Below are 27,026 nucleotides of genomic sequence, written 5' to 3' on the forward strand. Positions count from 1 at the left end.
CCTTAGACGCGTGGCAGACGGCGTCTCCCCTGGATCAGCCGGCCTGGTCCTGACTCACCCGTGTGTGGCCCCAGCCCCTGCGTCCCGGCACAGCCACGCGCCCCGAGGCCCCCGGGGGACCCGGTCACCGGCCGCCCTCTCTGCTCTCTTGTCACACCGCGGCCTGCGTGTGGTCCAGGCTCTGCCTGCCCGTTTACCCCGGGGCCTCTTGTCTGCCCACATCCGCCCTTTCTCATCTCTCCCCATCGCCCCGTTCACTTCCAGGCCTTTCTGTGGAGAGTCCTCTGCCTTCTCCTTCCTCCCAGAAGAGCCCACCGAGCCTGAGCCCCACATCCCAGGTGCCTCTGGGCCCAGCTGAGCAGGGCTTGAGCCCCGTCCTCAGCGACGCTGGCGGAGCTGGGATGGACGACCAGGAGGAGCCGAGACACAAGGTGGGCGGGGGCTTGCTGCGGGGCCTGTGTTTGCAAACCTCCTGGGCTGGGGGTGGTGGAGCGGGTGGGGGCTGGCCCCCCAGTATCTCACCCTGAGACCCACCAGCACCTCCGGCCAAGACTGGGCTCGTGCCTTTGACGGTGGAAGGCTGGTCCTGGGGGCGTGGGGCCCACAGCCTCCCCACTCCCTGCTTTTCTGGGCTGGGAGGAGGTCTGGGTGCCAAGGAGGGCTTTCCTGAGGGCCCCCCTTGTCTGGGGCCAAGGGAGGTACTGGGGCTGGAAGCTGCAGTGGGTCCTGGAAGAGCGTCCGGGTGGGGGTGCTGGGCAGCAGGAGGGGCTTGGCGTGTGTGTTCACGGTGGAGGGTGGAGGCAGCTTCGGAAGCAGTGACACTGTGGCCTCATGGCCGCCTCCGTGGGCTCCCCTTCTCCCGCCGGCCCCCAGGTTCACCCGGCGGAGCCGCCACGTTCACTGACGAGTCTCCTGGCAGGGCCTGGGGCCACGTCTGTGTTCCTACGCGCCACAGTCGCACACGGGCTGGAAACCCGCTGGCCAAGCCCTGGGCTCCCGCCTTTGCCCCTGGCTGCCCTGCCGTGTGCCCGCTTGTTTCCCACCAAACATGCTGTTTCCGCTGTTTAATAAGAAATTGGTGAGGACCCACCGTGTTGGAAAGGTGTGCAGGTAGCAGGTGCCCCTCCACCTGCTGTGGGCACTGCGCTGTGGGGGCGGCAGCAGCGCACCGCACAGAGCACAGTCCCCTGCCTCTGCCCTGACTGGCGGCCTGGGCAGGTCTGTCTGGAGCGCGGCCGGCAGAGCAGCTGCCGTTCTGCTTTCTCTCCACTGAGTTTCCCTAGGTGTTCTTTGCCCTGGAAACCAGAGGTCAGCCCCAGGCCACACAGGCCACCATCCACAAGCTGCTCCTGACTGCTGCGTACGTGTCCCCAGTCCGTACCGGACTCCAGACCAAAACTGGGATGCCTGGCTGAGGGGGTACCAGGGCAGGGAGGGCCAGGACCTCCCAGACCGTGAACGTGGGCCTCTCAGGGGCAGTTCTGTCCCCAGAGAGCTCACTGGGCATGCAAACTCTGGGCGGGATATGGCATCTTAAAGAGATTTTACTGAGTTTGGATTTGAAAAAGTCATTTTTTAATAGTACAAAGCCCAAAAAGAAATCGAAGAGCCTGAAGTTTGGAAAGGTGACTCGCAGCTCCAGGGCAGTGTGAGGGCAGAGCTGCAAGGGATGAGGTGGGACTCCCAGGAGATGCTGCAGGGCTGGCTGCCAGCAGGGGTTTGGGAAAAGCTGCTGTGAGAAGCAGCCATCAGACGTTTGAGGGAAGGAAGGGAAGACAGCAGGCAGCTGTGAAGGCCAAGTGGAGCCTCCTGGTTTCCCCATGGCCCAGAGGGCGGCCGCCAGAGCAGTGGCCTCTAGGACACATGGGAGGAGCAGCTTTGCTGCCACAACCTCGGGTAGACGGGCCCAGGGGAGAAGCCGGCCCTCAGGCTCCGCCCCCAGCCCACCTCCTTTCCCAGCTGGCTTCTCGCTGCTGGCTCAGACCTGACACCAACCTTCCTCCCCAAACCCATCCCCTGCGGCCTTCCCCAGCACTCTTTCCCTTGGCATCCTCGGAACCGGCCTCAGAATGTGTGGGGCGCCCCTCACACCACTCCCTTGTGCCTCCTGACCAGCTGGGCTCCCCAGACTCATCCTGGGGCCAGCACACCATGATGTGCTCAGATAGACCCCCCGGAGACTTTGCCTTCCCCCAGGGACCACCTCTCTCACCCGCCACCCACCCTCCCCTCATCCTTGACCTCTGAGCTGGCCCCACCTCCCAGGGTGCCCCACCCGCTCGAGGAGGCAGCCGGCCGGCCTCCCTACCTCCACCTCCACTCCCACCTGCTCCCTTTGTCCTGTGACTTGCCGCCCAGACCCGTGACTTCCCCAGTAGCTGGGGTTGCTTCCTCCCTGTTTCCTCCTAGGAGGCCTCAGCGCAAGGGCAGGGACCTCTGTTCCTGGGCATGTCCCAGGACGCAGGGAAGGTCAGCCCTAAGTCAGTCCTCGACGTGTAGGATGTGTGGAGGAGCAGGAGCAGGCGTAGGGGCGTCTGCCAGGTGGGAGAGGTGGAGGAGGGGCTGTGGAGCGGCTGGAGGGGGCCAGGTGGCTGAGGCCTGTGCTGTGCCGGGGTCGTGGCGCCCCCTTCCTGCTCCAGAGACCCCATCACTGCTGGCTTGCCTGCTGGCCCTGCACTCAGGCAGTGCCCGGCCGAGACTTAGGGGCTCCTAGGGCCTGGCCACGTCTGGCTCTGCATCATGGTCTGCTGGCCGCATGCTCCAACATCAGGCACCATTAAAACATAGGCTGTTTGGCGATTTTAATCACCTTTTTGTGAGTTAGGCTTAATGGTTTATAATCACACACATGCATATAGGCGCAGGTCTTGTTTTACTGTGCTTCGTACATACTGCCTTTTTTTTTTTAAACAAATTGAAGGCTTGTTGTGATCCTGTGTCAAGTCTATTGGCGCCATTTTTCCAACAGCATTTGCTCACTTTGTGTCTCTGTGTCACATGTTGATAATTCTCACACTATTTCAGACTCTCTCATTATTATATCTTGATTTGTTGTGGTATCTGTGGCCAGTGATCTTTGATGTTACTACCGCAACTTAAGGCTCAGATGATCGTTAGTATTTTTAGCAATAAAGCATTTTTTAATTAAGGTATGTACCTTGTGTGGGGGCATAACGCCATTGCACGCGTTAACAGACCACAGTATAGTGTAAACACAACTTTTATATGTACTGGAAAGCCAAATGCTTCATGTGATTGGCTTTATTGCAGTGTTGGCTTTATCGGGGTGCTCAGGAACAGAACCTGCAGTGTCTCAGAGGCCTGCCGGCACAGCCACTCGGGCAGCTGTGTGCTAACCCGCTACAGCCCAGGAGTGAGATCTGAACGGTAATTTCATCACAAAGCCAGTACTAAGCTTCAGTAAATGTTGATGTTTGAAATTCTTTTTTAGAAAAGGGTAAGAGAAAATGAGAGAAACATTTGCAGGAGGTACAACTGGGCTTAGACTTTTACCCAGAAGTAAATCTTAGGAGTCACCGAAGACCACACACAGCGTTGACCTGAGCAGAACAGACCGAGTGGCACAGAGTTGGCCACGAGGCTCATGCTGTCTGCTTCCTGCAGTGCCCACCCGAGGACGAGGCCTATTTCATAGCGAAGGAGATCCTCACCACGGAGCAAACATACCTGAAGGATCTAGAAGTTATTACTGTGGTATGCGACCTGCCTCCTTTGTTACTTTGATTGTCTTAATGCTCCTTAAATCCGGACCAGAGACCGGGGATCCCTCCTCGGTGGTCTTGAGACCTGCATGTATATGTTCTGTTAACTATATTTGCCTTAAAACCCGTCTAAGGTCAGGATATTAGGTCCAGCCATTTAGGAAGCTGGGAATCGATCCACTTGAAGCTTTTTGCCTAGAATGTTCCCCTGTATGGTGGAAACCAGGCAGTGAGCCTGGGCCTCGGGGGTGCCAGGGATCCGGGGGCCACGCCCACAGCCGGCTCTTCCGCCGCAGTGGTTCCGGAGCACGCTGGTCCAGGAGGACGCCATGCCGGCTGAGCTCATGCACCTGCTGTTCTCCAGTGTGGACCCCATCTACGACTTCCACAAGGGCTTCCTGCACGAGGTGGAGCAGAGGCTGGCACTCTGGTAACGGCCCTGCCCGCCCAGGCCCTGCAACTCAAGGGAGCCATCGTCTCCTCGACATACGGATTTTTTTCCTTTCTTGTTTGGAAGTGGGGTCGGGGAGGGGAATGAGATTTGTTCGTTTACTTTTATTAATGAGGGAGGACTGGGACTGAGCCCAGGACCTGTGCAGGCTCCACCCCTCCTGGAAACACTTTAAAGGAGGAGGTGGCCCCACCGACAGGCCCAGGCCGCCCTGATCCAGGGGAGAGCCAGTGAAGCACGTTAAAGTGGGGACCCTCCTGCCCATGACCCTCGCGTGGGGAGCGGCCCGCTGCCTCCTGGTCTCTGTCCGGGTCCTTGGCTGTAGCGCTGGCGTCGGTCCAAGTGCATCCCACCAGCTCTCGCAGGGTTTTGACCCAGTCCATCCATCTCTGCCCCAGGGAAGCATCGGCCAGCGCACCGGGCGGCCGCGGCCGCTGCCGAATCGGGGACATCCTGCGCAGGAACATGCTGCAGCTAAAGGTGTGCTTGGTGTCGCCTCCAGTCCGGGCCCCTCGGACACCCTGTCAGGGTGGCTCCACCCTCAGGGCACCTTTCCCGCAGGAAGGCATCCCGACAGGACCTACCAGGCCCGCGGGTCCCCAGAGCAGGGTTCCTCGGCGTTCTTCCGCCGGGACACGTTCCCCTCGGAGCAGCGTCCTCTCAGGACCGCGTGCCCCACGGCCCGTCCTGTTCACGGCAGCGTCCTCTCGGGGCAGCGCCCCTCAGGACGGCGCCCCCATACACCGCCCAGTGCAGCATCCCCGCCGGGGCGGGATTCCCCCGAGAGCTGCGCCCCCATGACTTCGGAGCGCTTCTGGGTCAGGAGGTCCCGCCTTGGGTCGGGGGGGGAGGGGCGCCCCCCCCTCCACACACACCTGGGGGCGGAGCCGCAGAGGGAGGCGCGAGGTCGGCCTCCGCCCGCCCGCTGACCGGGGCCGCGCCCCCAGGCGCTCGGCGGCCGCTTCCAGAGGCTGGCGCAGGTGCTGGAGGAGCTGGAGCAGGCCAGCCGGCACCTGAAGAGGCTGGAGGCCGTGTGCCGGGAGTTCGAGCTGCAGAAGGTCTGCTACCTGCCGCTGCACGCCTTCCTGCTGAAGCCCGGCCAGCGCCTGCTGCACTACCGCCGCCTGCTGGGCCGCCTGTGCGCGCGCCCCGGGCCTGGCGACCCCCGCCCCGCCGACCGCGCCGACCGCGCCGACCGCGCCGACTGCCGCGGTGAGTGCGCGCACGGACCTCGTCGTCTGTCGCTCGCGCTGGAGGGGCAAGGAATAAGCCTGCACGTCTGGGCCCACAAGCACGACCGCAGGCTGCAGTGTAGACGCGGGCGGGAAGCGCGGGGCCGGGTGCCCGCGCGGCCGCCCCTTCGTCGCTGTAGCGTGCGCCGCGGCCGCGCTGGGCTTTGCCGGTCCCCGCGGTCGTGGGGGGCGCAAGTAGGACGCTCCCCACGGGGAGGGGACAGCACGGGCCCTGCGACGCTGCGCACGCCCCCTTGGCGCTGCCGGGGACAGCGAGGGCGGCGCCGGGGCTGGGGGAGCAGGGGTGGGCCGGACCGGTCAGCCTCCAGTCGCCTCAGGGCCGCGGGGACTTGTGTTTCTTCTGAACGAGCTCCCCTCCCTGATTGTAAGCCTGCTGTTTCTGCTTAAACTGTAAGATGAGCACCTGCCCCTCCACTCCAGGAGAAGGTTGCAACGTTCTCAAGGACCAAATTATTTAGCCTTGAAACTCTAGTAAAATCATTTTCCCTAAAGAGCAAACCCTGCTCCTCCGCAGCACTAGGCGGTTATTTGCAGACTGTCTCTTCACCAAGCCTAGTGTTGGCTGCTCAGCAGTGTGGGCCGACAAGCCCAAGTTTCAGGGGGCCCGCAGGGATTCCCCACGGTTGCGCCCGGCAGTCCTGTGAGGAGCTGGAGTGGGTCGTTCCTGGAATTAAAACCTGTCCCACAGTGGAAGGTGGAAGGCTTTGTCCCCCTGGGGCCGGTGCTGAGGAGCCTCTCTGCGCAGACGCCCTCCAGGCCGTCACGGAGGTGACCTCCGAGCTCCAGCACAGCCTGGTCCGCCTGGAAAACCTCCAGAAGCTGACAGAGCTGCAGCGGGACTTGGTCGGCATCGAGAACCTCGTTGCTCCCGACAGGGTGAGTGCCTTTACTTTGTTCCAGGACGTTTTCTGATTGGGTTCCTCCCGTTTTTAACTGAGATACAGCGCAAAGTGTGCAGTTGAACGGTTTTTTAATACATGCACAAGCAAAGTGCTGCTCGTGCTTCTGGGGTGCGGCCGGGGGGGGGGTTGCGCTGGCCTGTGGATTTGGGCGGGTTTCCCAGCCTCGGGGCACTGGGCTGGGGAGGATCACGAGGTCAAGTCCTCCCTTCCTCTCCCTCACTGGTTCCTCCGAAGGCAGGAGGCCGGGGTTGACCGGCTGCTCTCGGGGCAGGAAGCCCGTTCTCCTGTTTGTTTCAAAGGAGCAACAGACGGTAGAAGAGCCCCAGCAGGTTGGGCAAATCTGACGCTCCGGACCCGGGATCTCGCTCCCAGCTGGGCTGCCGGGCTGCTGTCTGTGCCCAAAGGCAGCTGTGCGAGCCTGGCCTGGGGGAGGCAGGGCCCCCTCTTCTCCCCTAGGGGGCTGCGCCCTCCTCTTTCCACAAAGGGCTGCCCAGGGCCCCGTAGGGCTGCTCCCCCCGGATCTCCAGCCCCGCTGGAGGGTCTCAGTCTGGGTTTTGAAGCCTTTGTGGTCTTAGGGATCCTTTGTTCAGACACCGCTGCGGCAGCTGACCCGGAGAGGTCACCCGTTAACCAGGTGTCCCATCTTCCTAACTCCCATTTTCAAGCGGCCCCGCCCAGTTCTTCTCAAAGCTGAACTCTCCATGGCTGCACCTTCCAGAATCTTCTCGACCACACTCTTTGCCTGGTGTGCGAGCTCTCAGCCCAGCCGCTTACGGGAGACGAGGCTGTGGGAGCCGAGACTGTTGGGGCCCCGATGACCCGGCTCCTGGACAGGCCTCGGGTGGCCGAGGGCAGCAGACGGGCAGGAGGAGGCATCTGGGCGGGAGGGCAGGCGGGGCCACCAGGGGCTCAGAGAAGCGTAGATGGCCGCGAGGCGGCCTCGCTGCTGCTCAGGGGCATGACGCTGTCTTTCAGGAGTTTCTCCGTGAGGGCTGCCTCCACACACTCACCAAGCAAGGCCTGCAGCCGAGAATGTTCTTTCTGGTAGGTGGAACGGGCAGCTCATCTGCGTCAGGAGCTTGGTGAGGGCTGCAGAACACTCTCCCCAGCCACCACTGCCCTCAGTCCGGGTTCTGGACACCTGTCTTGCAGGGCGAGCAAAACCCAGAAGGTAGAAAGGTCCACGTCCCTGTGGCTGCAGAAATGCTCTGCTCCTGCCGAGAGGCTAGTTCCAGGGTCTCGTTCACTGGCCTGGAGGTCCTGGCTTTGACCCTGGGAGACGAGGTCCTCCCAGCAAGTCCTTGCTGCCACCGGGGTCCCTTGCATCAGCTGCCTTCCTCACGCCCAGTCAGCGCCCAGTTAGAGGGTGACGGTGTCAGGCCAGCCAGAACAACCCACTGCCTCCCGCTGCAAACCAGTGCCCACCCACTGGCCCAGGAGGCCTGCTGGGTCACGTGGTGGCTGGTTACCTCTAGTCAGAAATGTTGGTATGAATGAAATAAAAACCCCTTTTTTGCTAAAAACCTCCAGCAAGCTGAAAACCACACGCGAGCCCGTGGCGTTGATGTTGCTGACTGCTCAGCTGTTGAAACTTTGTGACTCATTTTCACAAATCGCTTCTCTAAAGCTTCCCTCTCTCAGTTCTCAGACGTGCTGCTGTACACGAGCAGAGGGGCCTCGGGGACCAGCCGCTTCCGGATGCGGGGCCTCCTCCCGCTGCGCGGCATGCTGGTGAGCAGTCCCCGCCACGGGGGAGCAGCTGCTGGGCTGCGTGTTCCCTTCCAACCTGTCACAGCTGCTGTTCCCGGCTCTCAAACAGCCCGCCTGAGCCCGCGGCACCTGCAGGACCAGGCCCTCTCCCGGCCGGAACCCACCTGTGGCTCCCAGGGCGCCCTGTCCTCTGGTGGGAAACTCTGTGAAAACCCCAGTGAGACGCTGGGGCCACCGAGCCACTGGAGGGGTGGGGGCTGACACAGCCTTTCAGAGAGAAACCTGAATCACTAATTCTGAAGGCTGGAGAGTTTCCACTTCCTTGATTTATACTTGCATCTTTTTTCTCTTACTCCGACAATTTTGGTTCTTCACAGCATCGTAATTAGTCACTTCACACACACAGCTTTAAAACGGTAGGACGGCTAACCCCACCGCCAGAGAGAGGCGGGCTGCCAGTCAGGACTGGCTTGGCACGCTCCCGGTGACCTCCGCTGAGTTGTGCTGGGCGGCTTCTAGTTTGTCCTATCACCCCTGCCATGTGAAGAGACACAGGCTCAGCCCCAGAGTCGTCTCGGGCCTGGGCCGCGCTGTGAGCACTCTGTCCACCCGCCAGACGGATGGGCGGGTCTGGTCCCCGCCCTCCCAGTGCGACCGGGGTGTTAGCACTGTCTCTGGTGAGTGGGAATTCTTCATTTTAACGTGATGCAGTCTGTTGGCCTGCTCTGTGCTCAGTGCTTCTGTGGCCTTGAAGGTCTTGGAGAGACTCCCGTGTGGACACTGACCCCCTGTAAGCCTGTGCTCAGCCTGCAGCCCACCTGTGGGAATGGCAGGCTAGAGGCCAAGTTCAGGCCTTTGCTATAAAGATGTGCTGTTTGTCCAAAACATCTTACGTGCTGAGGTGTCCTCTGCGTCCCCTCCAGGCCCCCGCCCAGGTGTGGGTGGGCAGGTCCAACCCATCGGTCCGATTCCAGTAGCACCAGCTCCGTCCTCCCTGGCGGCGCCCAGCCCTTCTTGCCACCTGCCTGCGCTGGGCCCTGCACCCACTCCCGGGGAGGGCCAGTTGCCGCAGCTTTCCCAGCTCTCAGCAGAAAGAGGTGGGCTTGAAGGACTCCCATCTGCTTTAATGTTTACTTTTAAAAATCATGCTTTCATCATAGAAAAGCTCCTGAAGGTGTGAGATGGAAACCGCTCCTGGTTTCACCGCCCTGCGGTGGGTGCCATTGGCATTGCTGTCAAGACGTGGCGGGCGTTTCTGCCGCCCAGAGGAGACACCATCCACATGCTGTCTCGGACCCTGCACTGGTTTTGCTCCACAGCTCATCTCCAGTGTCGTCCCGTGTCCCCTGGGCTCCCACCACCCAGCTAGGGGGCCAGGCCCTGGGTTATTCACCCAGCCCCGGCTCTGCAGGTTTTGGCTACGTCTGGTTTCTCAGAGTTAGAAGCAACACCACTGGATCTCTGTCTTACTGGGCATCCTTAAGTATGTCCCTGAGAGAAACCTCAGCGAGCGTGGTGTGACCTTCCCACCTGCGCGTCTGAACTTGCCTCCTCCCTGCCTGCGGAGCCCTGGTGCCCACCCCGCCCCGTCACCGTTCCGGCATGGAGGGGGAGCACCCTTGTATGGCCAGCGAGGCCTCGGGGCCATTTCCCAGAGGCCCTCAGTCGTGTCCATTCCTCTGGTCCCTACTGGTCTGTTACCTTTGTCACATGCAGGGGAAGTACTTCTCAACCCTCTCAGGCCACAGGTACTTTCTAGACAGTAGTTCCCGTCCATGTTGCCTGCAGTTGGTTTTATGCTGGAGAGTGTACGCTCCGTGCACAGGACCGTTTGTCTTGTTCCGGGAACAGCATCTGGTGCGAGACCCTGCCAGACACTTGCTGAAGGAGGGAACTTCGATGTTCTTACAGAGTCAGATCTGTCTTTCCTTTTAGGGTTTCTGCCCGTGGTGCCGGTCCAGAAAGTCTTCCCACACCAGGATTCTATTGGCACTTTTCTTCCTGGTACACTTACGGCTTTATTTTTCTCCTAATCTGCCTAAAGTGTGTTGTTTCTGATGTTTTTAGGTTGGGGCCTAACATCTTCTCCCCACATAGTCAGCTTTCTCATTCTTTGTTGGCTCCGTCATTTTCTTACTGATCTCAAAGGCTGCTTTTATCATATAAAAAATTCTTGTCTTTACACTCAGATTCTTCCTGGGCACTCTGTTGCACTTCTGTCCCAGCGTCAATCTACACTCTTGTATTTAGTGTGTTATAAGGGTTAGTCACCATGTGGCCAAGTTCATTCCCTTGCCTCATTTGTCCTCCTTTTAAAAAAATTCTTAGCTATTCTCCAGTATTTAATTCTTCTAAATAAACTTTAGAATCATTGGGACAAATTCCTTCAGGAAGCACCATTGGGATTTCCATTGAAATTGCATCAGATTTCCACTTTAGGGCACTGACGTCCTGGTAGCCTTCTCTGGCCGGCCACTGCTCATACTAGTTTCAGGTCCTTTATGTCCAGCATGAAGCTCAGAGGTTCGTGTCCCACGGGCTCAGCACAGGGCAGCCATACTTGCAACTGGCTGGCCCTGGGGACACACAGCCAGCCCTCCACCCTGACTGTGGAGGGAAGGACGGTGGCTCTTGGCTTGGAGAAAACTCAATCATGTTACCGTAGCTTCCTTCTGTTTCTGTCTAAGAGATATGATCAAAAGTAACAGGTTGGGTTTTGGCAAAGGTGTCTTCAGCACATGGAGAAGTGGTCCCTTTGACTTTGTGATGGGGTGAATTCTATCCATTCTATTGCAAATGCCGAACCGTCCTGCATTCCTAGAATAACCTTACTTGGTCACGGGACAGTTTCTTGTCTGTGCTTTTAGATCTGATCAGGTTGTATCTACTTTGGAGTTACTTCATTTAATCACTTATAATTGAGATTAGTCTGTATGGGTGTTTCTTTGAATCTGACTTTGTTAGGTTTGGTACCAGGTTTATAAAATGAATTGTCCACTCCCTTTTCAACAACGAAAATGCTCAATATTTTTTCCTGTGCTTGATTTTCAGCTAATAGTGCTGGACCCACCGGTGAGTAGTTGGGTGCCCCGTGGCCCACAGCTCACCCACCTGGGCAGCAGGCGCCACGGCGTGGGGATCCCTCGTGCCTCCCGCAGCCCCTGGTAGAGTCAGCATGGGCTTGGGCAGCACAGAGCTCCCACACCACCTGCGTCATGCTGCAAGCTCGGGTCCACCAGCCTGGCTCCCGGTCCTGACCCTCCTCCCCCGCCGCCACAGGTGGAAGAGCGCCAGAACGAGTGGCCCGCCCCGCACTGCTTCACCATCTACGCGGCTCAGAAAACAGTCGTGGTGGCAGCCAGGTAGGGGCCCTGGGGACACAGGCCCCATGAGCACTGCTTCAGAGTGCAACCCCAAGAACAGCTCCGCCCCAGCTGGGAGCCGATGTCCACAAGACTGTCGGTCACGGAGAGTGGCCATGTGTCGCCGGGGGCCCTCTGAATGGAACGGGTCCAGGGGTGTGGGTGCTCTGGCCCTGCACATGAGGGGAGCACAGGCGGGCTGGTGCAAGGAGCCCTGTGGCCATCAGCACCATGCTGGGCTCCGTCCCTCCCCTATGGGAGCTGAGTGTTCCCAGCACCTTCCAAAGGGTGGCGTCTGGCTCTCAGCTCCCAGCCTGAGGGGTCCTGGCTGATGTCAGCACACAGGCTCTCGACTCCCACCAGGAAATCGCGTCAGCTTAATTATGATCCAGGACCCAACCTCGTATTTCAGACCAGAGACTTAAGAACCTTGTTTCAGGAACAAATTACCTGCGAGAGCCCCTGGTCCAGGGTCCAGCGAGGGGCTGCCCCTCCTTCCTCTCCAAGCCCCGCAGCTCCAGCAGTGGGGGAAATGGGCACCCTGACCTTCTGCCCTCCACCCCGAGGGGGCTGCAGCAAGGAGCCCCTGGCTGCGGGGTCCTGCCCAGCAGCTGAGCCCCGGCCCCGCCCACAGCACCCAGCTGGAGAAGGAGAAGTGGATGCAGGACCTGCAGGCCGCCATCGACGCAGCCAAGCACAGCAGTGGCACGGCCCTGGGGCTGCCGGGCAGCATGGTGTGCGCTCTTTCCCGCAGTGAGTCCTGGCTGAGCCCTGCAGAGGGCCCACTGCCCCCAAGGAAGCTTTCCTGTGGGGTGGCCGCCCTGGGCAGCCTGCCCGCTGAGCCCACCACGCGCTCCTTTCAGGAAGGACGGTAGAGGCGGTGGCAGGAGGGGCCAGGAGCTCTCCTGGCAGGAGCAGCACATGGTTTTGCTCCCCTCCTGCTGCTGACCTGGGCAGGAAGGGTGCCTGTCCGCAGGGCCCAGCCCAGCTCACTAGCCCTGCAGGTCCCATCTCCTCTGAGCAAAGGCTGTCTTCTCCCCGAGGGTCCCCCGACGAGGTCTCTTTGGAGCAGGAGTCAGAAGATGCTCGTGGTGCCGGGGGCCCCTTGGAGGGGCAGGGCCGGCACCGGGCCAACACCACGGTGCACGTGTGCTGGCACCGCAGCACCAGCGTCTCCAGAGCCGACCGCAGCGCGGCCGTTGAGGTGTGGCCGCCACGAGTGCCCTGTCGGGGGGCTGCTGGGCAGGGGGCTGGGACCCGCAGGGCGTACACGGGGCCCAAGCAAACCAAGACATGGGCTGGGAGGGACGTCGCCCTGGGCTGGCTGTTTCCCCCGCCTCCGTGACCGGAAGGGCCACTTGCATGAGCGTGTCAGTCCTCGGGCCACCTCCTGCTTGGTGTGGTTTAAGCTTCTGTGCAGCCTGTGGCGGGACCCATGAAGCAGGCGAGAAGGCGGGTGGGGCACAGGAGAGCGTGGCCGGCACACAGGGACCTGCAGGATGGGGAGAGTGTTCCTGAACACCCCTTTGCGCCGTCCCAGTGTCTGTTAGTGGGTGCAGGGCCGTTGCGGAGGCCCTGCATGCCTCGCCCGAGTGAGGGGTGGGGACAGGAGTGGTGGCACCAGCCAGAGGGCACCAGGGGTGCCAGGAGAGGGCCGCCGCAGAGCCAGGACTCGGTCGGCCCTCCTACCTGCCAGTGTCTATGCCACCCCACGCCCACCGCCAAACGCCTCCCTGACCTGGCTCAAGGTGATCCTTACAGGGGACTTATGACTCAGATGAACCTGGGGCCTCATTGTTCAGGGTTGTTAACCCCGCTGGTCAGACTTAAATACAAATACCAGAAGGCAGGGCATCGGGGATGGAAACTGCTGCTCCTCCCGGTGCAAGCGGAGCCAAGACAGACCCTCAGGGTGACCTGCATCCTTGGGGAGACCCCCGTTCCAGGCGGCCTGTGGGGGCAAAGCCAGGAGGGTGCATGCTCTTGGGACTGGGGCCCAGGACACCAATGCCCGTATGCTTTCCTCTTCCTTTCAGAACCAGCTTTCAGGGTATCTGCTAAGAAAGTTCAAAAACAGTAGTGGCTGGCAAAAGCTCTGGGTGGTCCTCACCAACTTCTGCCTGTTCTTCTACAAGACACATCAGGTGAGGCGCCCAACTGGAGCCCGTGGCCCGGCTCCCTGTGCCCGCCCCGAACCCGCTGCTTTACCAGCGCCCAGAGCCCACTGACACGGTGCGGGGAGAGGGCGGGGGGGGGGGCGCCTGCAGAGCCGCGTGCCCTGCTGCCTTCCAGGATGACTACCCCCTGGCCAGCCTGCCGCTGCTGGGCTACCAGGTGAGCATCCCCAGGGAGGCTGATGGCATCCACAAGGAGCATGTCTTCAAGCTCCAGTTCAAGTCCCACATCTACTTCTTCCGGGCGGAGAGCAAATACACGTTCAGGAGGTAATTCTGCTACAGGTAGCCTGGGTCTGCAGGTGCCCCTAAGGGCACCAGAAGCAAGTCTTCTGGGTCCTGGAGAGAAGGGCTGAGTTCTGCTTCCAGGGATCTAAGTGGCCTTTGTTTTGTCCCGTTCACTCCACATCTGGGTCATTCTTGGGGAAATATTTGAGCACAAGCCCACTGGTCCACACCCGGCTTCCCCAAGCAAGCATCTCGGGGGTCTGATAGTCCACCCTCTTCGCAGGTGGATGGAGGTGATCGAGAAGGCCAGCAGCTGCCCTGGGAGGGCCAGGCCCCCCGAGGAGGAGGCGTGAGGCCCACCCAGCCTGGACAAGGACAGCGCTGAGGAAGGAGAGCGGGGCTGGTGGTGGGCGGGGCTGCAGGGCACCCAGAGGAACGTGTGTGCTGGAGGAGACACGGCCCAGCCCAGGCACTGATGGGGCCAGAGCTCGCCTGCCCGCTCCAGGCCTGGAATGGGAACCTCCAGCTGGAGCTGTGCCGTGCCCGGTGCCTTCAGGTGGGGCGAACTGGGGGGCGCAGGGCCCCCGCTCTGGCACCCACCCCACATACCTCTGCAAAGTGGAAAGCAGAGTCCCTGTAACTGTCAGTCTTGAGCTGTGCTGTGCTGACCACGTGTGAATAAAGGGCACCTCCCGTGTGCTGCTCCCCACTCCAGTGGGCCGGGTGTGAGCACTGTGATGACGCAGATGCCTAGAACAGGCCTCTGGGGGCCAGACTGGGAGGGCCGCCCAGCACTGCACGTCTCCAGTTCAGGTCTTTATTGAAAGTGGCAAGAGCCTCTCAACGTTCTATGAAAACACCTCAACCTCAACGTTTAGGGAAGCAAAGTTCGGTTTTCTTAAAAAACAAAAGCTTCTGGCTGACACGAGCACTTATGCGAAGACATGGGACCTGACCCCACACAACAAGGCAAATCTATGTCCTCCAGGGGCCACTGCAGCCCCGGGCGGGACGAGGTGGACCCACCCCCCTCAGTCTCCGCTCCCCAGTCCAGGTGGCCGGGTGCCCTGCGAGCCTGCAGAGGGGACACCTGGCCACACGGGCTTGAGAAGGCTGAGCCTGCCAGGGAGGGGACGTGGCAGCTGAACAGCCCTCTGCTCAGGGTGGGGGCGTGACCCCGCAGGGAAAGGCTCCAGGTCAGTGCAGTCCTCCCAGAGCTCAGGACAGGACCCTCCCCACTGCACAGACAGCAGCTTCAGCGGGTCGACGTCAGGTGGTTTCTGCTGTGTGAAAACCTGTGGATGAGGGGCCCGGTCACTGCCTCAGCCCCACAATGGAGGCCGAGGTGGGGGCTCTGGGAGCCCAAGTGAAGCCAGGACAGCCCCGTGACCCCCCACCCCCGGGTGGGGACTGCAAAGCAAAGGCTGGACTCAGCTACCCCCAAGCTTGTCCTGGGCCTCACCCCCCAGCCCACTGCTCACCTCTGCACCCGCTCCACCAAGTGGGCCATCAGCTTGTCCGAGATGCCAGGGCAGGACTCCTCGGCCAGGCTGAAGGCATTCTCCAGCTCCTCCAGCGCTCCCACACCCCCGCCGCTCTGCCTGTGCTTCTCCTTGAGCTGTGGAGACCCCAGTGCACCTGGCTGCGGGCCCTCGCCCTCCCACATGCGCGCAGTCAGGGGCTCAGGTGGGGCTTCCAGCCCGTTGCCTGTGACTTGCATGTGGGGCCCTGGGCAGTGAGCCCCACACCCCCCTAGAGCTGCTGGTGCAGCCCCCTCCCCAGGCCCTGCCCCCTGTGGGGCCTTGCTCAGGCCTTGCTGCCCAGTGTGGTGAGAGGCCTCTGATCCAGCTATCCAGGCTGAGCCCCACAAGCGCCCGCTACGTGGCCCTAGGTGCCTGCACAGCCACTGTTACCGTCCCAGCTCCTCCCCTACACCCTTTCCCCAACCGCAGGCACTCCTGCCCCTGGGGGTGGGAGCAGGCCTGCCTGTGCCCAACACCCTGCCCGGGGGTGCCCACACCCCACCATCCCTGGAAAGGCTCTGCTGCCAGGGGACTCACGACATCCCCTCCCCTCCCTGCACTCCACGGGCAGCTGTCACCCTGGGTGGGTGTGAATCAGGCCCACGACCCGCCTTCGGCTGACTCACGTGCCTGGAGATGCTACCCACCACCCAGCAGCCAGTGAAAGTCACGGGGTCGTGAGACCCCAGGGGACTGCCCATGAGGGCTCCCAGCCTGGGCCTAAAGTCCAACAGCAAGGTCTAAATCTCCCAGCTCCCTCTAGACAGGGGGTCATCCCATGTCTCTGCAGCTCAAGATAAAAGATCACAGGACAGTAGTTCTTGATCAGAGCCACCCTGGGACCCCAGAGGACCCCAGCAGGCTTGGGAACCTGAGAGGGTCACCTTGGCCCAGTCTGTTCCAGCCGTTTCTGGTCTGTCCGCTCAGAAAGCTGGGTCCACAGGTCCAACCACGTGGGCTCCAAGGGACCAGAAGTCCCACACACGGGCGGCCTGGCCAGCAAGCCTCACTGTAGGGAAGTGTCTCTGCAGAACAGCAACACCGCCCCCACACCACGGGCCCCTTGCCTGGCCCTCACCTCTCCGAAGACTGGCCGCACCAGCGTGGACAGGCACTGGGACCTCGGCTGCCTCTTGACGGGCTCCGCTGACTACAAGGCAAAGTCACCGGGGTGAGAAGGGCAGAGAGTGGGCGCCTGGCAGAGGCCCTCCCTCCCGGCCACTCTCCTGGCACGGGCACGGGGCCTGGGCGGCTGACCTTCTGGGGGCCATGCAGGGCTGTCGCCTTGTGCAGCTTGCTGTGCGGGCTAGGCCGGATGGTCGGGGGGAAGGTCCAGATGGGGCCCTGCTCTCCATCCTCAGCGTCCCCGTCGCTGAAAAGGAAGGTGAGGAGTCATGGGACCCCGAGGCACCCTGGGCCTCAAACATGGGGCCCAGTGATAACACGGGTGCCCAGCACAAGCACCCAAACTCCTGCCCCTGCCTGGGGACCCCACCCGCATCATGGTGCCCAGGGCCGCAGGGGTGTGCCCGCTGGGAGCCCCCGGGGGCCAGGCAGGGCCCTACATGTCGGAGTCCTCGGAGCTGGACTCCTCTCCGTGCCCCTCCGACCTCCAGCGCTTATAGCGGTCGATAAGCTCGGTGAGGAAGGATGTCTTCTTGGTGTAGCGCGTGATGAACTTGTGCTTCAGGAGCTCCTTAGCGGTGGGCCGCTGCCGGGGACGGACACGGGTCACTGGGCGCCGGACAGCCGAGATGAGCCCCCGAACTCCCAGGCTCAGACACAGGGCAGCCCGGGCCAGGTGGAAGCTTCACCACTGCTGCTTCCTGGGTGGGCCAGGGAGGGGCCACACCATCCACCCCAAATGGGAGCTCTCCGTGAGCTCCCGCCAACCGCAGCCCGGGGCAGAACCCTCTCTGCACCACTTCCAGAACAGCTCGAACCCTGTTCAGCCTCTCAGGCCTCCTCCCAGGCTGCTTCAACGAGGCGGGGGGCCCAGAGGCTGCTGAGGGGCTGGGGGCTTACAAATCGTGGGTCCTTGTTGAGGCAGGCCTCCACGAACTCCTTGAAGGGCTTGCTGTGGTGACCCTCCAGCGTGGGCGGGCTGTTCTTGGGGATCAGGAACAGGACACGCATGGGGTGAAGGTCTGAGTTGGGCGGCTCACCCTTGGCTAGCTCGATGGCCGTGATCCCCAAAGACCAGATGTCAGCCTGGACAGAGAGCCAGAGGGAGCCGTTGCTGCTGGGGCACCGCGAGCCCCACGCCCCTACCCACGTCCCAACCCCGCCTCGCCCACCTTGAAGTCGTAGGCCGACTGTTTGATGACCTCAGGTGCCATCCAGAAGGGGGTGCCCACGAACGTGTTCCTCTTGATCTGTGTGTCCGTGAGCTGGCCCGCCACCCCGAAGTCGGCCAGCTTCACGTCGCCCTGCTCCGAGAGCAGCACGTTGGCAGCTGCTCGACACAGGACAGCACAGCGTCACCCCCGGGGCCCCACCCTGAGGGCAGCCGCCTGAAGAAGCTCCTCCTGCCCAGGCCCGCCACCCTCGGACCCAGGGCACCCCTGCTGGGCTCCACAGCGCAAGGGGCCTCCTGGAATTTGTCTCTTATGGAAGATCCCACAAACAGAGCAACTGCCCTTGCCTCCCCCATCGCTCAACAGACACAGGTGACCCTGACCCATCCCCTCACCCTGCAGTCACCTCCGTGAGCCCCTCAGGCACGTCCCTCCCAGGGGCCTGGCCTCACGTGGACACCAGCCTGATGCTCCAACCCACACCTCACACTCAGATCTGAGACCATGAGCAAAAATTCTCATTTTTGGCTGAAGGAGGGCCCCTCCTCACACCAGGCGCACAGCTGGTTTCCCAACGTGCAGGGACATGGAACCAAGAAAGTTCCATCCGTGACTCGCACGTCTTCTGGAAACAGAGCAAGGAGGACCTGCTCAGTTTCTGGGCCACGGGGAGCACAGGCTGGGAGCGCGGGGCACCCCCAGCCACCAGCCCCACACAGCGACAGGCCACCTCGCGCCCCAGGGGACCTTTGATGTCCCGGTGGATCTTGCGTTCCGAGTGCAGGTAGTCCAGGCCCTTCAGGATCTCCCGCAGGATCGTGGCGATGTAGGTCTCCTCCAGGGGGCCCGGCTTAAGCTGCAGACACAGACAAGACAGCAGGGTCTCAGCTTCCCCACCAGCGCCACCCCAGACCCACTGCCAAGGCCTGCGCTCGACCACCTCTCCACAGGGAGGGGCAACCTCACTGGTGGTGGGGGCTGCCTGTTTATCTACTTTTGAAATACAGGTTCCAGGCGTCAGGTCAGATGGGTGCCGGGGAGACTCCTTGAGAACACATGGTACCTTCACCTTTGCTATAAAGGTAACAGCTGAGAATAGGGTCCCAGCCACACTCCTGGGCCTGTCTTCCTGGGGGAACTAACCCCACCTGCCCCACAGGCCAGCCCAGGCCCAGGCCCCACCACACCAGCCAGGGGAGATGGACTTCCAACATCGGTGCTCTTGGCTTCCCCGGGTCCTGATTAGCATCTGAAGCACCAAGGCTAAGGCCGTGGGAACCCGAGGGGCCAAGGACAACCCAGACAGCTCCCCCTGTCTGGTCCCGCCCCGCAGGCTGCTCTGGTATCGGCCTTACCAGGTCCAAGGCAGAGCCGCCGCCCAGGTATTCCATGATAATCCACAGCTTCGTGCTCTGGGACCAGAGAAACGCGTGTCAGGAAGCAAGAGTGCCCACCCACGAGCGGAGCCCTACGACACACCCCCGGCAGAGGGGACTCGGCCAGCACTCCGGCCCCACAGAGGCCCACAAGGAATGGGCTCCCCTCAAACTCCGGAAGCAGGGAGACCCACTCTGTCAACGTCATCAAAACCAGGCCAGGAAACGGCCTGACCAGCCGGCACACAGTCTCCACACACCTGCACACCAAGCACCCTGGGAAAGCCCTGGCAGGATGCCATCCTTGCACCGGAAGGGGCACAGCCAGGCAGGTGGGTCACTACGGCCCCACAGACCCTGCCCCCACATGTCATCCCTGGGGCTCCCCACACACCTGGCCCCCGGGGGGCTGCCGTGTCTCGGGGGCCCACTCCACTGTGAGGCTGGGTTCACCTGTTGGGGCCCCTCGCCCTTCAGACCAGGCCTCTCCTCCCCACCAAGCCCCTGTGAGGTGCAGGGAGCCCTGGGTGTCTGTGCCTGGAGGCGGTGGCAGTAGCAGGCCCCAGCCCACAGGCACCTTCAGGTAAGAGCCGAAGTAGCGAGTGATGTAGGGGCTGTCGCACTGGCTGAGCACGGTGATCTCCTGCTGAATGTCCTCGATCTCATCCTCTGCCTCCTCCAGGTCGATGATCTTAATGGCCACCACCTCCTTGGTGCGGTTGTCGATGCCCTTGTACACCTCCCCGAACGAGCCCTTGCCGATGCGGTCCAGCTTGGTGAAGAGCTCCTCGGGGTCCACGCGAGAGTGCTGGGGATGGAGCAGCCCAGTCAGGAGGGTGGCCAGGGACCCCGAGAGCCGGGAGGAGCCGGGACGCTCACCCAGATTCTTACCTCGTTTCTTTTATCCTTTCACTCAGAAAACTTAAACTTACCACCCACACAAGGGGAAACATCCCCAGAGAGCTCGGAGAGGCCTGGGCTCTTCCCAAGGGACCAGGGCCGTGGGGGGGGGGTGCAGAGGGGCCACACAGGTCACATGCAACCTGCTCCCACACGTGGGGAGGACCCCACAAGGCATGGGTTAAGAGGGACGAGTTGGCTGGGCGTGGGTATCTCGGCGTGGAGACCATCCTGACAAGGCTGTGACCACAGCACGAGCAAACCTCATGCTTGCCGGGGGCTTCCTGACTAACAGCGTGTCCATGCTGCGTGCTCGACTGTAACAAGCTCCCACGGAGAGACAGTGGACACACGAAACTCTCTCCCTTGCCTGTAAACCTAAACCGCTCTACAAGTAAAGCCTATCAGTTAAAAAAAACCAAACCTACAGGTATTAACTGAGTTCTTCCTGAGCACCTGGAAGCCACGCCCCTTAAAAACAGGTTCCCTTTCAAGCCCCCAAATGAGTTCTCAGAACAGCTATACCTGCACACCAGCACTGAGTTAAAAACCAAGGCTCTCTTGGATGCTTGATCCTGGATAATTAAACGCAAGGAACTGCCCCACCCAGTCCTCAGATTAAAGCAGACCAGGCCTGAGAGGCGCTGAGCCACAGGGGCAGGCGGTCCCTGGCAGTCAGGGCACAGCTGGCTGAGGGGCATCTGCAGATGAGTGTCTGGCTTTTGATCTTGACCCCTGGTGTGTCAGGAGCTGAGTCGGCTCGGCGTGGGGGCTGCGTGGGGAAGGACCACAACGCCACCCCTGGCATCCCCCAGCTCCTGCTGTCGCGGCTTCCTGGGCTCCTGAGAACACCTCACTCCCTCCACCAAGCCACCAGGAGCTTTCCCCAGGCCCTGCCGCCCCGGGACCCACAGGCAGGGCCTGTGTGAGCCTGGCGTCTAGTCCAGACAGAGGCAGAAATGGTTTTCCAAGCCCTGCCCGGCCTCAAATCCACCAGGACACACCTCCTTCCAAAGGGGCTGCCCCCACGCCCCCAAGCACCATCGACCTGAGAGTGTCCTGGAGCCCGTCTGAAGCGGCCAGGAATAAAAAGGCGACATCACAACTCGCTGAGCTGCACGAGCACTGACCGCTCTGGTGCCAAGGAGGACCCATCGCAGGGCAGCTGTGCTCGCCACGGCCCTGGGGAGAGTCCTTGAGAGTGGGCTCTGAGCACCGGCACAGAACCACCTCCACCCTCGGGCTCTCCCCCAGGCTCCATCTGGCTCCAGACTGAAACTGCACGTCAACATGAAATTGCCAATCAGCTGCCTTCCCAGGGTCTGTAACCAGGAGGGGAGAAAGGGACGGCACAGAGGCCCATACCTGCAAACACACGTGATCACGACTGAGCGCCAGCAGGCCGGAAGTGAGGGCTGCATCTAAGAACAGAATCCTCCCAAACCAGGCCGGTGGGCAAGGGTGGGCATGTGTGGGCTGGCCTCCAGGCAGTGGCCAGAGGCAGGCACCCCAAGAAGGCCGGAGAGGTGTCCACCTGCACCCCAACTCAGCCAGTTAAAGCCTGCAGCCCTTCACCCTCCCTCTCAGCCTGGAAGCCACAGCCAGAGGCAAAGCCAGTGCCCGTGAAGGAGGAGACGGCAGCCTCATGTGCAGCTCACCTGCCGCCAGCAAGTCCCCAAAGCCCAGGTCGAGGGCTTGGGCAGGACAGGGATAGCTGAGCGCCACCTGGCCCGTCCGGCCATGCTGGGAGGGGCCTCCCTCCTAAAGAAGCCCAAGTCCGGAATTCCAGAGTGGGGCTGTGAGCACAGCTGCTCCACTGTCCTCAGGGTTGGGGGGGTGGGGGACGGGGACCTTGAGATTGGAACCAACCTCACCTGAGGCCGCCTCGCAAGGCCCTGCGAGCCCCTCACCGCCTGGCCCACGCAACTGACTAGTTCCTGCAGCGAGAAAGCCTTCTCTGCTCCTGTGGGGACCAGGTCTGGGGAACAGCCCCCCTCCTGCCTGCACTTCCCCCACTGGGCCTAAACGCCGCCTTCCCAGGTGCCCTTCGGTTCACCCAGCCCATGAGCACCTCTTGGTGCCCCCAGATGATGATCCAGCAAACCTCCAGCCTGCAAACCCGCCCTGCAGCCCCAGCCCCGGTGGTGCAGCCAGGAGATATGTCCAGTCCAGCCACGGCTCCAAGGACACAGCTCCTCTCCTTGTGAGATGGCCTCGGAGAAGCCCCAGAGCAAGCGGGGCCAGTGCCTGGCAACACTAATTGGCATCACTGTGCCTCTGGCTCTGGGGGTCCCCTTCCCACCCGCAGGCTGAGGCCAGTGACACACCCTCCCCTCTTCTCCCCTCAGCCTCAGCCTGCTAGAGCCCAGCGCAGCAGCCTAATGAGAATCCTCCTGGGGCTGCCAGGTCAGGGGCTACCACCAAGCAGTCTGCCTGCCATGAGGGTCACCCCACAAAATGCAGAATGCCAAACGACCCCCAACCACCACGCGACAGGTGGGAGCCAAGTGCACATATGGTCCCCGTGGGCATTCAGACCCTGGCAGCGGGAACAGACATCTAGGGAAGGAGGCGTCCAGGGCTTCCCCATAAGCTGTGGGGGCCACACCTCCCTGCCCCATGCAGGGACTGCCCCGCAGAACCCAGTGACAACCAACTCAAGAGAAAATGATGTCTGTGAGGCTTCCTGCCACTGACAAAAGCCAACTTTCTCACCCCCTGAAAGGACAAAAGGGGCTTCCTTCCTTTAGGGTCCCTTCCTCAGCTCCTATGGGCCCGCACCCTCTTCCCTGGGCATCTGACCTGGGGGCCCAGGCCAAGCTCCAAGCACTGTCAGCACACAGGTACAGGGGCTGCTCCCACCTCCAGTTTCTCATTCCAGGACCCATGGGAGCTACTCCTATAGCTCTTAAAAATAAGCTAGAACCAGGCATTTTTCCAAGTGTCTTAGTCATGTAATTTATCAGATACAATATGTCAAAGATGAGTGAAAAACCTGGCAGCTTACCTCAGCATCGTCGGCAAGCCCAGTCCCCATCTGGGGCCACGCGAGCTAGTCCAGGATGCCCAGCCCAACAGCCGCACACCGCGCTCTGGGTTTCTCCCAGGAGCCGGTTGGGCCTGGGTGGACCCTGACCCCAGCTCCTCCTCCCCCCCACATGGACACACACTTCCTGTTGCTCCTGCGCACCCAGGCCTCACTGATGCAGCCCACGGGAGTGAATCTGAGGGTACACTCTTCTTATGAGAAGATCCTGACACCTGACAGCAGTCAGCCTGAGCTGCGCCTGAGCCGACACATCACAGAAGACAACACCCAACAGCTAGGATGCAGGAAAACCCGGCCCCGCAGCTTCAGATCACACTTGCTTTTGAGACGCCGAAAACGGGGGGAAAGTACAGACCGAAAGCCCTCACGCTGGCTGCCCCGACCCTCTGTTCTGGCGCCTGCCGCGGGTCCCCACACCAGGCAAACTCAGGGCACATAGCGGAGAGTGTAGCGACCAACTGCAGACCGTGGGCGTCTCCGAGGCAAGCGCTTCTCCACCTGCCCTCATGAGAAATGCACACACGTGTTCTCTGGTTTCCAGAAACACTGAGCGACTCTCCCACCACTGCTGCTTGACTGCATCCCAGCCCCTCTCGACTACAACCTCGCCCCCACAGCCCCTGCCCGGCCCAGCATGGTCAGAACGTCCCCGCCCAGGCCGAGGCTCCAGTGTGGACCCTGACCTTCCCCGCCCCTCCAGACGCGCAGACCCAGGTTCTCGCAGGACTCCCACCCAAGCCAAGACAGGCCTCTGCACACCCTCAGCTCTGTGGCTCTATTCTGAGAGGCCTGCGGGCTTCTGCCCCACAAAACAATACCAACCAGCCAACCTGAGTCAGCCCGCACCCACTAGTCTGGGCACTTCAGGACTGCTCCCCACTCTGCCGACGGATGTGCACCACAGGGGCCCCCTTCAAGCACTCCTCCCTTCACCCCCGACACCCCTGAGGTGGGCTGCTCTTCTGAAACCCCAGTATGATTTTCAAATGAGACATTCTGAGGTGAAGTGCCCTTTCTTGGACTCTGCAGTCAATGCTCGTGTCAAGCACACACACACACAATCCAGACACCAACCCTTACCTGGTTGGCGAATCCCCGAAGGTGAGCCATGTCTACGCTGCCCTCGGACCATCCGTTGAACCCCAGGAGGCTCCTAGATTCCGCCCTGAGGCTCTGGAACGCGGCTCACTGGCTTCAGTCAACTGGAGAGAGAGCAGGTCTGCTCGGTGCCCTGTTCGGGGTACACGGGGCTCCCTGTTCCCCTGGGGCCGGGAGGCCGCCCCCTCCTCCAACCATGTAGGAACTAGCCGGGGGGTGGGGGGAGGCTGGAGTCAGAAGGGTTCCCCCCAGCCCCGCGAAGGACCCTCCACTGCCCCCCTGCCCCCCTCGCCCCCACCCAGCCCAACTTCTCCCCTGAGGAGCTCCCCATCAAGGGGCACTCCTCGAAGCCCCTCAGGCCTCCGCCCTTCCTTCAGGTCCCTTAATCCTGCCAGGACCTTCGCCCCCAACCCCGCCCCGAGTGCCCTCTCCCCGCCCCACCCACCGCCGAGCCCCGCCCCCAGTGCCCTCCCCGAGCCCCACTCCCTGCAACGTCCGGCCCCCACCAACTGTCCGGCCCCCACCAACTGCCCGGCCCCCTACCCAACCGCCCCAGGCGCGGGCCCGCCCGGCAGCGCGCCCACCTCCGGGGGGCTCCATCCCGGCCTCCCCCGGCCCGCTCCGCGGTGCCCGCGAAGGCTCCCACCCGCAGCCTCCTCTCGCCTGGGGACGATCGGGCCCTCCAGCCCGCGAAGCAGCGGCAGTGGCGGCGGTGGCCGGAGAAAGCCCGGCGGCGGCGGCGGCGGCGGCGGCGGCGGCGGCGGAGGCGGCGGCGGCGGCGGTGCGCAGCGTCGTGGACCAGCGCGGGGCTCTCTGGGACACCGAGTCCCTCGCTCGCCGTGCGCCGGGAAGCCCGCAGGCACTGGACTACAAGTCCCGGCAGGCCGCGGGGCGGAGTGGTGTCGCACCCACAGGCGCGCCGCGGGGCTCTCTGGGACTCCGAGTCCGGCTGCCTGAACGGCTCAGCCTACGTCTCCCGGCAGGCCGCGGGGCGGGGCGGGGGCAGGTGGGGCGGGGCCTAATGGGGCCAGGCCTGATGGGGCGGGGCCAGGTGGGATGGGGCCGCCCCGCCCCCGACCTGCGCTGTCCATCCTCCCCTCCCCGTCTTCCTCCCTCCACGGTCCAGGCTTCCTGCCCTAGCCCGTGGGCCCTGTCCCATGCCACAACCTCAGCGTCCAGGGAGAGATGAACAGGTCAAGGAGATGTGGTCTGTGTGCGATAGAATATTATTCACCCTGAAAAGGGAAGGCGATTCTGCCACCTGTCGTGACTGATGACCCTTGAAGACCAACTGAGTGACCAGTCACGGAAGGATAAGTACTGTTGGATCTCACTTACACGCCGCTTACACGCAGTCCCTAGAGTAGCCGAAAGCATAGGGAGAAAGTTGCAGGTTAAGTGCCAGGCTGGGGGAGGGGGTGGGACATGAGTGTCAGTTTTGCAAGATGAAAAGAGTTCTGGACATTGGTAGCACGGGGTGAATGTATTTACCACTACTGAACTGTGCACTGCTGAGATGGCAAATTTATACTATGGGTATTTTACCACAATTAAAAGTAAATGAAATAAAAGGGAATTAAGTTCTGACGTAGGCTACAACATGGGTGAAACTTGAAAACATTCTGCTGAGGGAAATAAGCCAGTCACAAAGAGACAAATCCTGTATGATTCCATTATATCCAGAATAGGCCAATTCAAGAGACAGAAAGCAGAATAGAGATTTCCAGGGGCTGGGGGGGGAAATGGAGAGATAGTACTTCATGGTCAGAGTTTCTTTTTGGGGTGATGACCAAGTCCTGGAAATAGATAGTGGTGATGGTTACACAACAATGTGAATTTCATTAATGTCACTGAATTGTACACTTAAAAATGATTAAACCGATACATTTTATGTTATGTATATTTCACCACAAAGAAAGAAAACCAATGATAAATTGGCTTTCATCAAAAATTTTAAGGTTTGCTTTCAGAAAGACACGATTAGAAGAATGAAAAGACAAGCTATAGACTGGAAGAAAAAAATCGCAAATCACACACCCACCTGTATATATTGAGAGTCTATAAAGAGCTCTCAAAGCCCAACCGCTACAAAACAACCCGATGAAAAAAACTGAGAGCAGCCTTGGACACACACTTCACCAGAGAGGATATACGGACGATAAACAGCACACGGACAGATGCTCAACATCATTAGCTATCAGGGAAATGCAAACTAAAACCATGCTGAGATACTGACTACCCACATATTAGATTGGCTAAAAGCAAACAAACAAACAAGCAACACTGACAGTACCAAGTGCTGACGGAGACAGGGTGAGCGGCCATCCAGGTTCCCAGGCGTTTCTGGGCTCTAGCACTGAAGGTCCCCTGTCCTAGGAAACCCCTAGGTCCTGGCAAAGCAGATGTGTCAGTCACCGAGGGTGAGGATGCAGACCCAGGACCCTTATACACTGTAAATGCTGTGAATGCAAAATGGTACAGCCACTCTGGGCAACAATTTGGCAGCTTCTTTGAAAGTCAACCGTACACCTTACATGTGAGCCAGCATTCCCCCTCCTGGGTTTTTATCCACGGGAAGTGAAAACTTACCTTCACACAAGTACCTGCACATCACTGTCTACAGCTTGTCTATTCATAATCGCCTCAAACTGGAAGCACCCTGGATGTCCTTCATCGGGGTGAACGCATAAACTGTGGTCCTTCCCCACCTAGAAACAGCGCCGAGCAATACAAACACCACCCTGGACACCTTGCTGTCTTGCTGCTTGTCGGGGTCCCCTGCTCCTTGACATCAGCGTCCATGTTCACGGCAGGGCCTCCCTGAGTGTCTTCAGTACTCAGGGAGCTGGTCCAGGATGGTGTGCCACCCCCACCCCTAGACTGAGTACTTCTGAACACCTTGGGAAAAGAGACCAGGAGAGAGGCAGAGAGACACACACACACACAGACAGACAGAGATGGAGTAGGAGACACGGCTGGAC

At 61.0% G+C, this 27,026-nt stretch overlaps 2 protein-coding genes across 15 annotated transcripts in view; one reads left to right on the forward strand and one right to left on the reverse strand.

Annotated features, from left to right (window-relative positions):
* FARP2 (FERM, ARH/RhoGEF and pleckstrin domain protein 2) overlaps nt 1–14,516 on the forward strand; it is an 81,686-nt gene extending 67,170 nt beyond the window's left edge. For 3 of the 11 annotated variants that reach the window (XM_032480764.1, XM_032480760.1, XM_032480768.1), the window contains exons 14-28: nt 265–431; nt 3,625–3,714; nt 4,019–4,152; nt 4,572–4,653; nt 5,121–5,385; nt 6,115–6,302; nt 7,304–7,372; nt 7,970–8,059; nt 11,090–11,110; nt 11,318–11,400; nt 12,035–12,153; nt 12,444–12,604; nt 13,437–13,544; nt 13,693–13,844; nt 14,086–14,516. In XM_032480764.1, coding sequence (XP_032336655.1) covers nt 265–431; nt 3,625–3,714; nt 4,019–4,152; nt 4,572–4,653; nt 5,121–5,385; nt 6,115–6,302; nt 7,304–7,372; nt 7,970–8,059; nt 11,090–11,110; nt 11,318–11,400; nt 12,035–12,153; nt 12,444–12,604; nt 13,437–13,544; nt 13,693–13,844; nt 14,086–14,155 — 1,799 coding nt within the window. In that variant the 3' untranslated portion in view covers nt 14,156–14,516. Of the gene's footprint in view, nt 1–264; nt 432–3,624; nt 3,715–4,018; nt 4,153–4,571; nt 4,654–5,120; nt 5,386–6,114; nt 6,303–7,303; nt 7,373–7,969; nt 8,060–11,089; nt 11,203–11,317; nt 11,401–11,839; nt 12,313–12,443; nt 12,605–13,436; nt 13,545–13,692; nt 13,845–14,085 lie in introns of those variants that run through there. The other 8 variants (XM_032480762.1, XR_004320216.1, XM_032480761.1 and 5 more) reach the window with 8 other exon arrangements.
* Nucleotides 14,517–14,605: 89 nt separating this feature from the next.
* Nucleotides 14,606–24,847, reverse strand: STK25 (serine/threonine kinase 25). 4 transcript variants are annotated; one of them, XM_032480773.1, is made up of 12 exons: nt 24,709–24,847; nt 24,028–24,149; nt 19,576–19,806; nt 18,978–19,034; nt 18,370–18,478; nt 17,623–17,780; nt 17,351–17,536; nt 16,891–17,036; nt 16,583–16,697; nt 16,404–16,475; nt 15,284–15,420; nt 14,606–15,097 (listed from the first exon to the last, which is right to left on the reverse strand). In XM_032480773.1, the coding sequence occupies exons 2-12, from the start codon at nt 24,055–24,057 to the stop codon at nt 15,058–15,060; spliced, it is 1,281 nt and encodes a 426-aa protein (XP_032336664.1). In that variant the 5' UTR covers nt 24,058–24,149; nt 24,709–24,847; the 3' UTR covers nt 14,606–15,057. The 4 variants fall into 4 exon arrangements, with proteins under 4 accessions (XP_032336664.1, XP_032336663.1, XP_032336662.1 ...); XM_032480772.1 differs by having other exon boundaries at nt 24,692–24,845; XM_032480771.1 differs by having other exon boundaries at nt 24,630–24,803.
* Between the last annotated feature and the right edge of the window lie 2,179 nt (nt 24,848–27,026).

This window comes from Camelus ferus, chromosome 5 (assembly GCF_009834535.1).
Source record: "Camelus ferus isolate YT-003-E chromosome 5, BCGSAC_Cfer_1.0, whole genome shotgun sequence".
Taxonomy (NCBI): Eukaryota; Metazoa; Chordata; class Mammalia; order Artiodactyla; family Camelidae; genus Camelus; species Camelus ferus.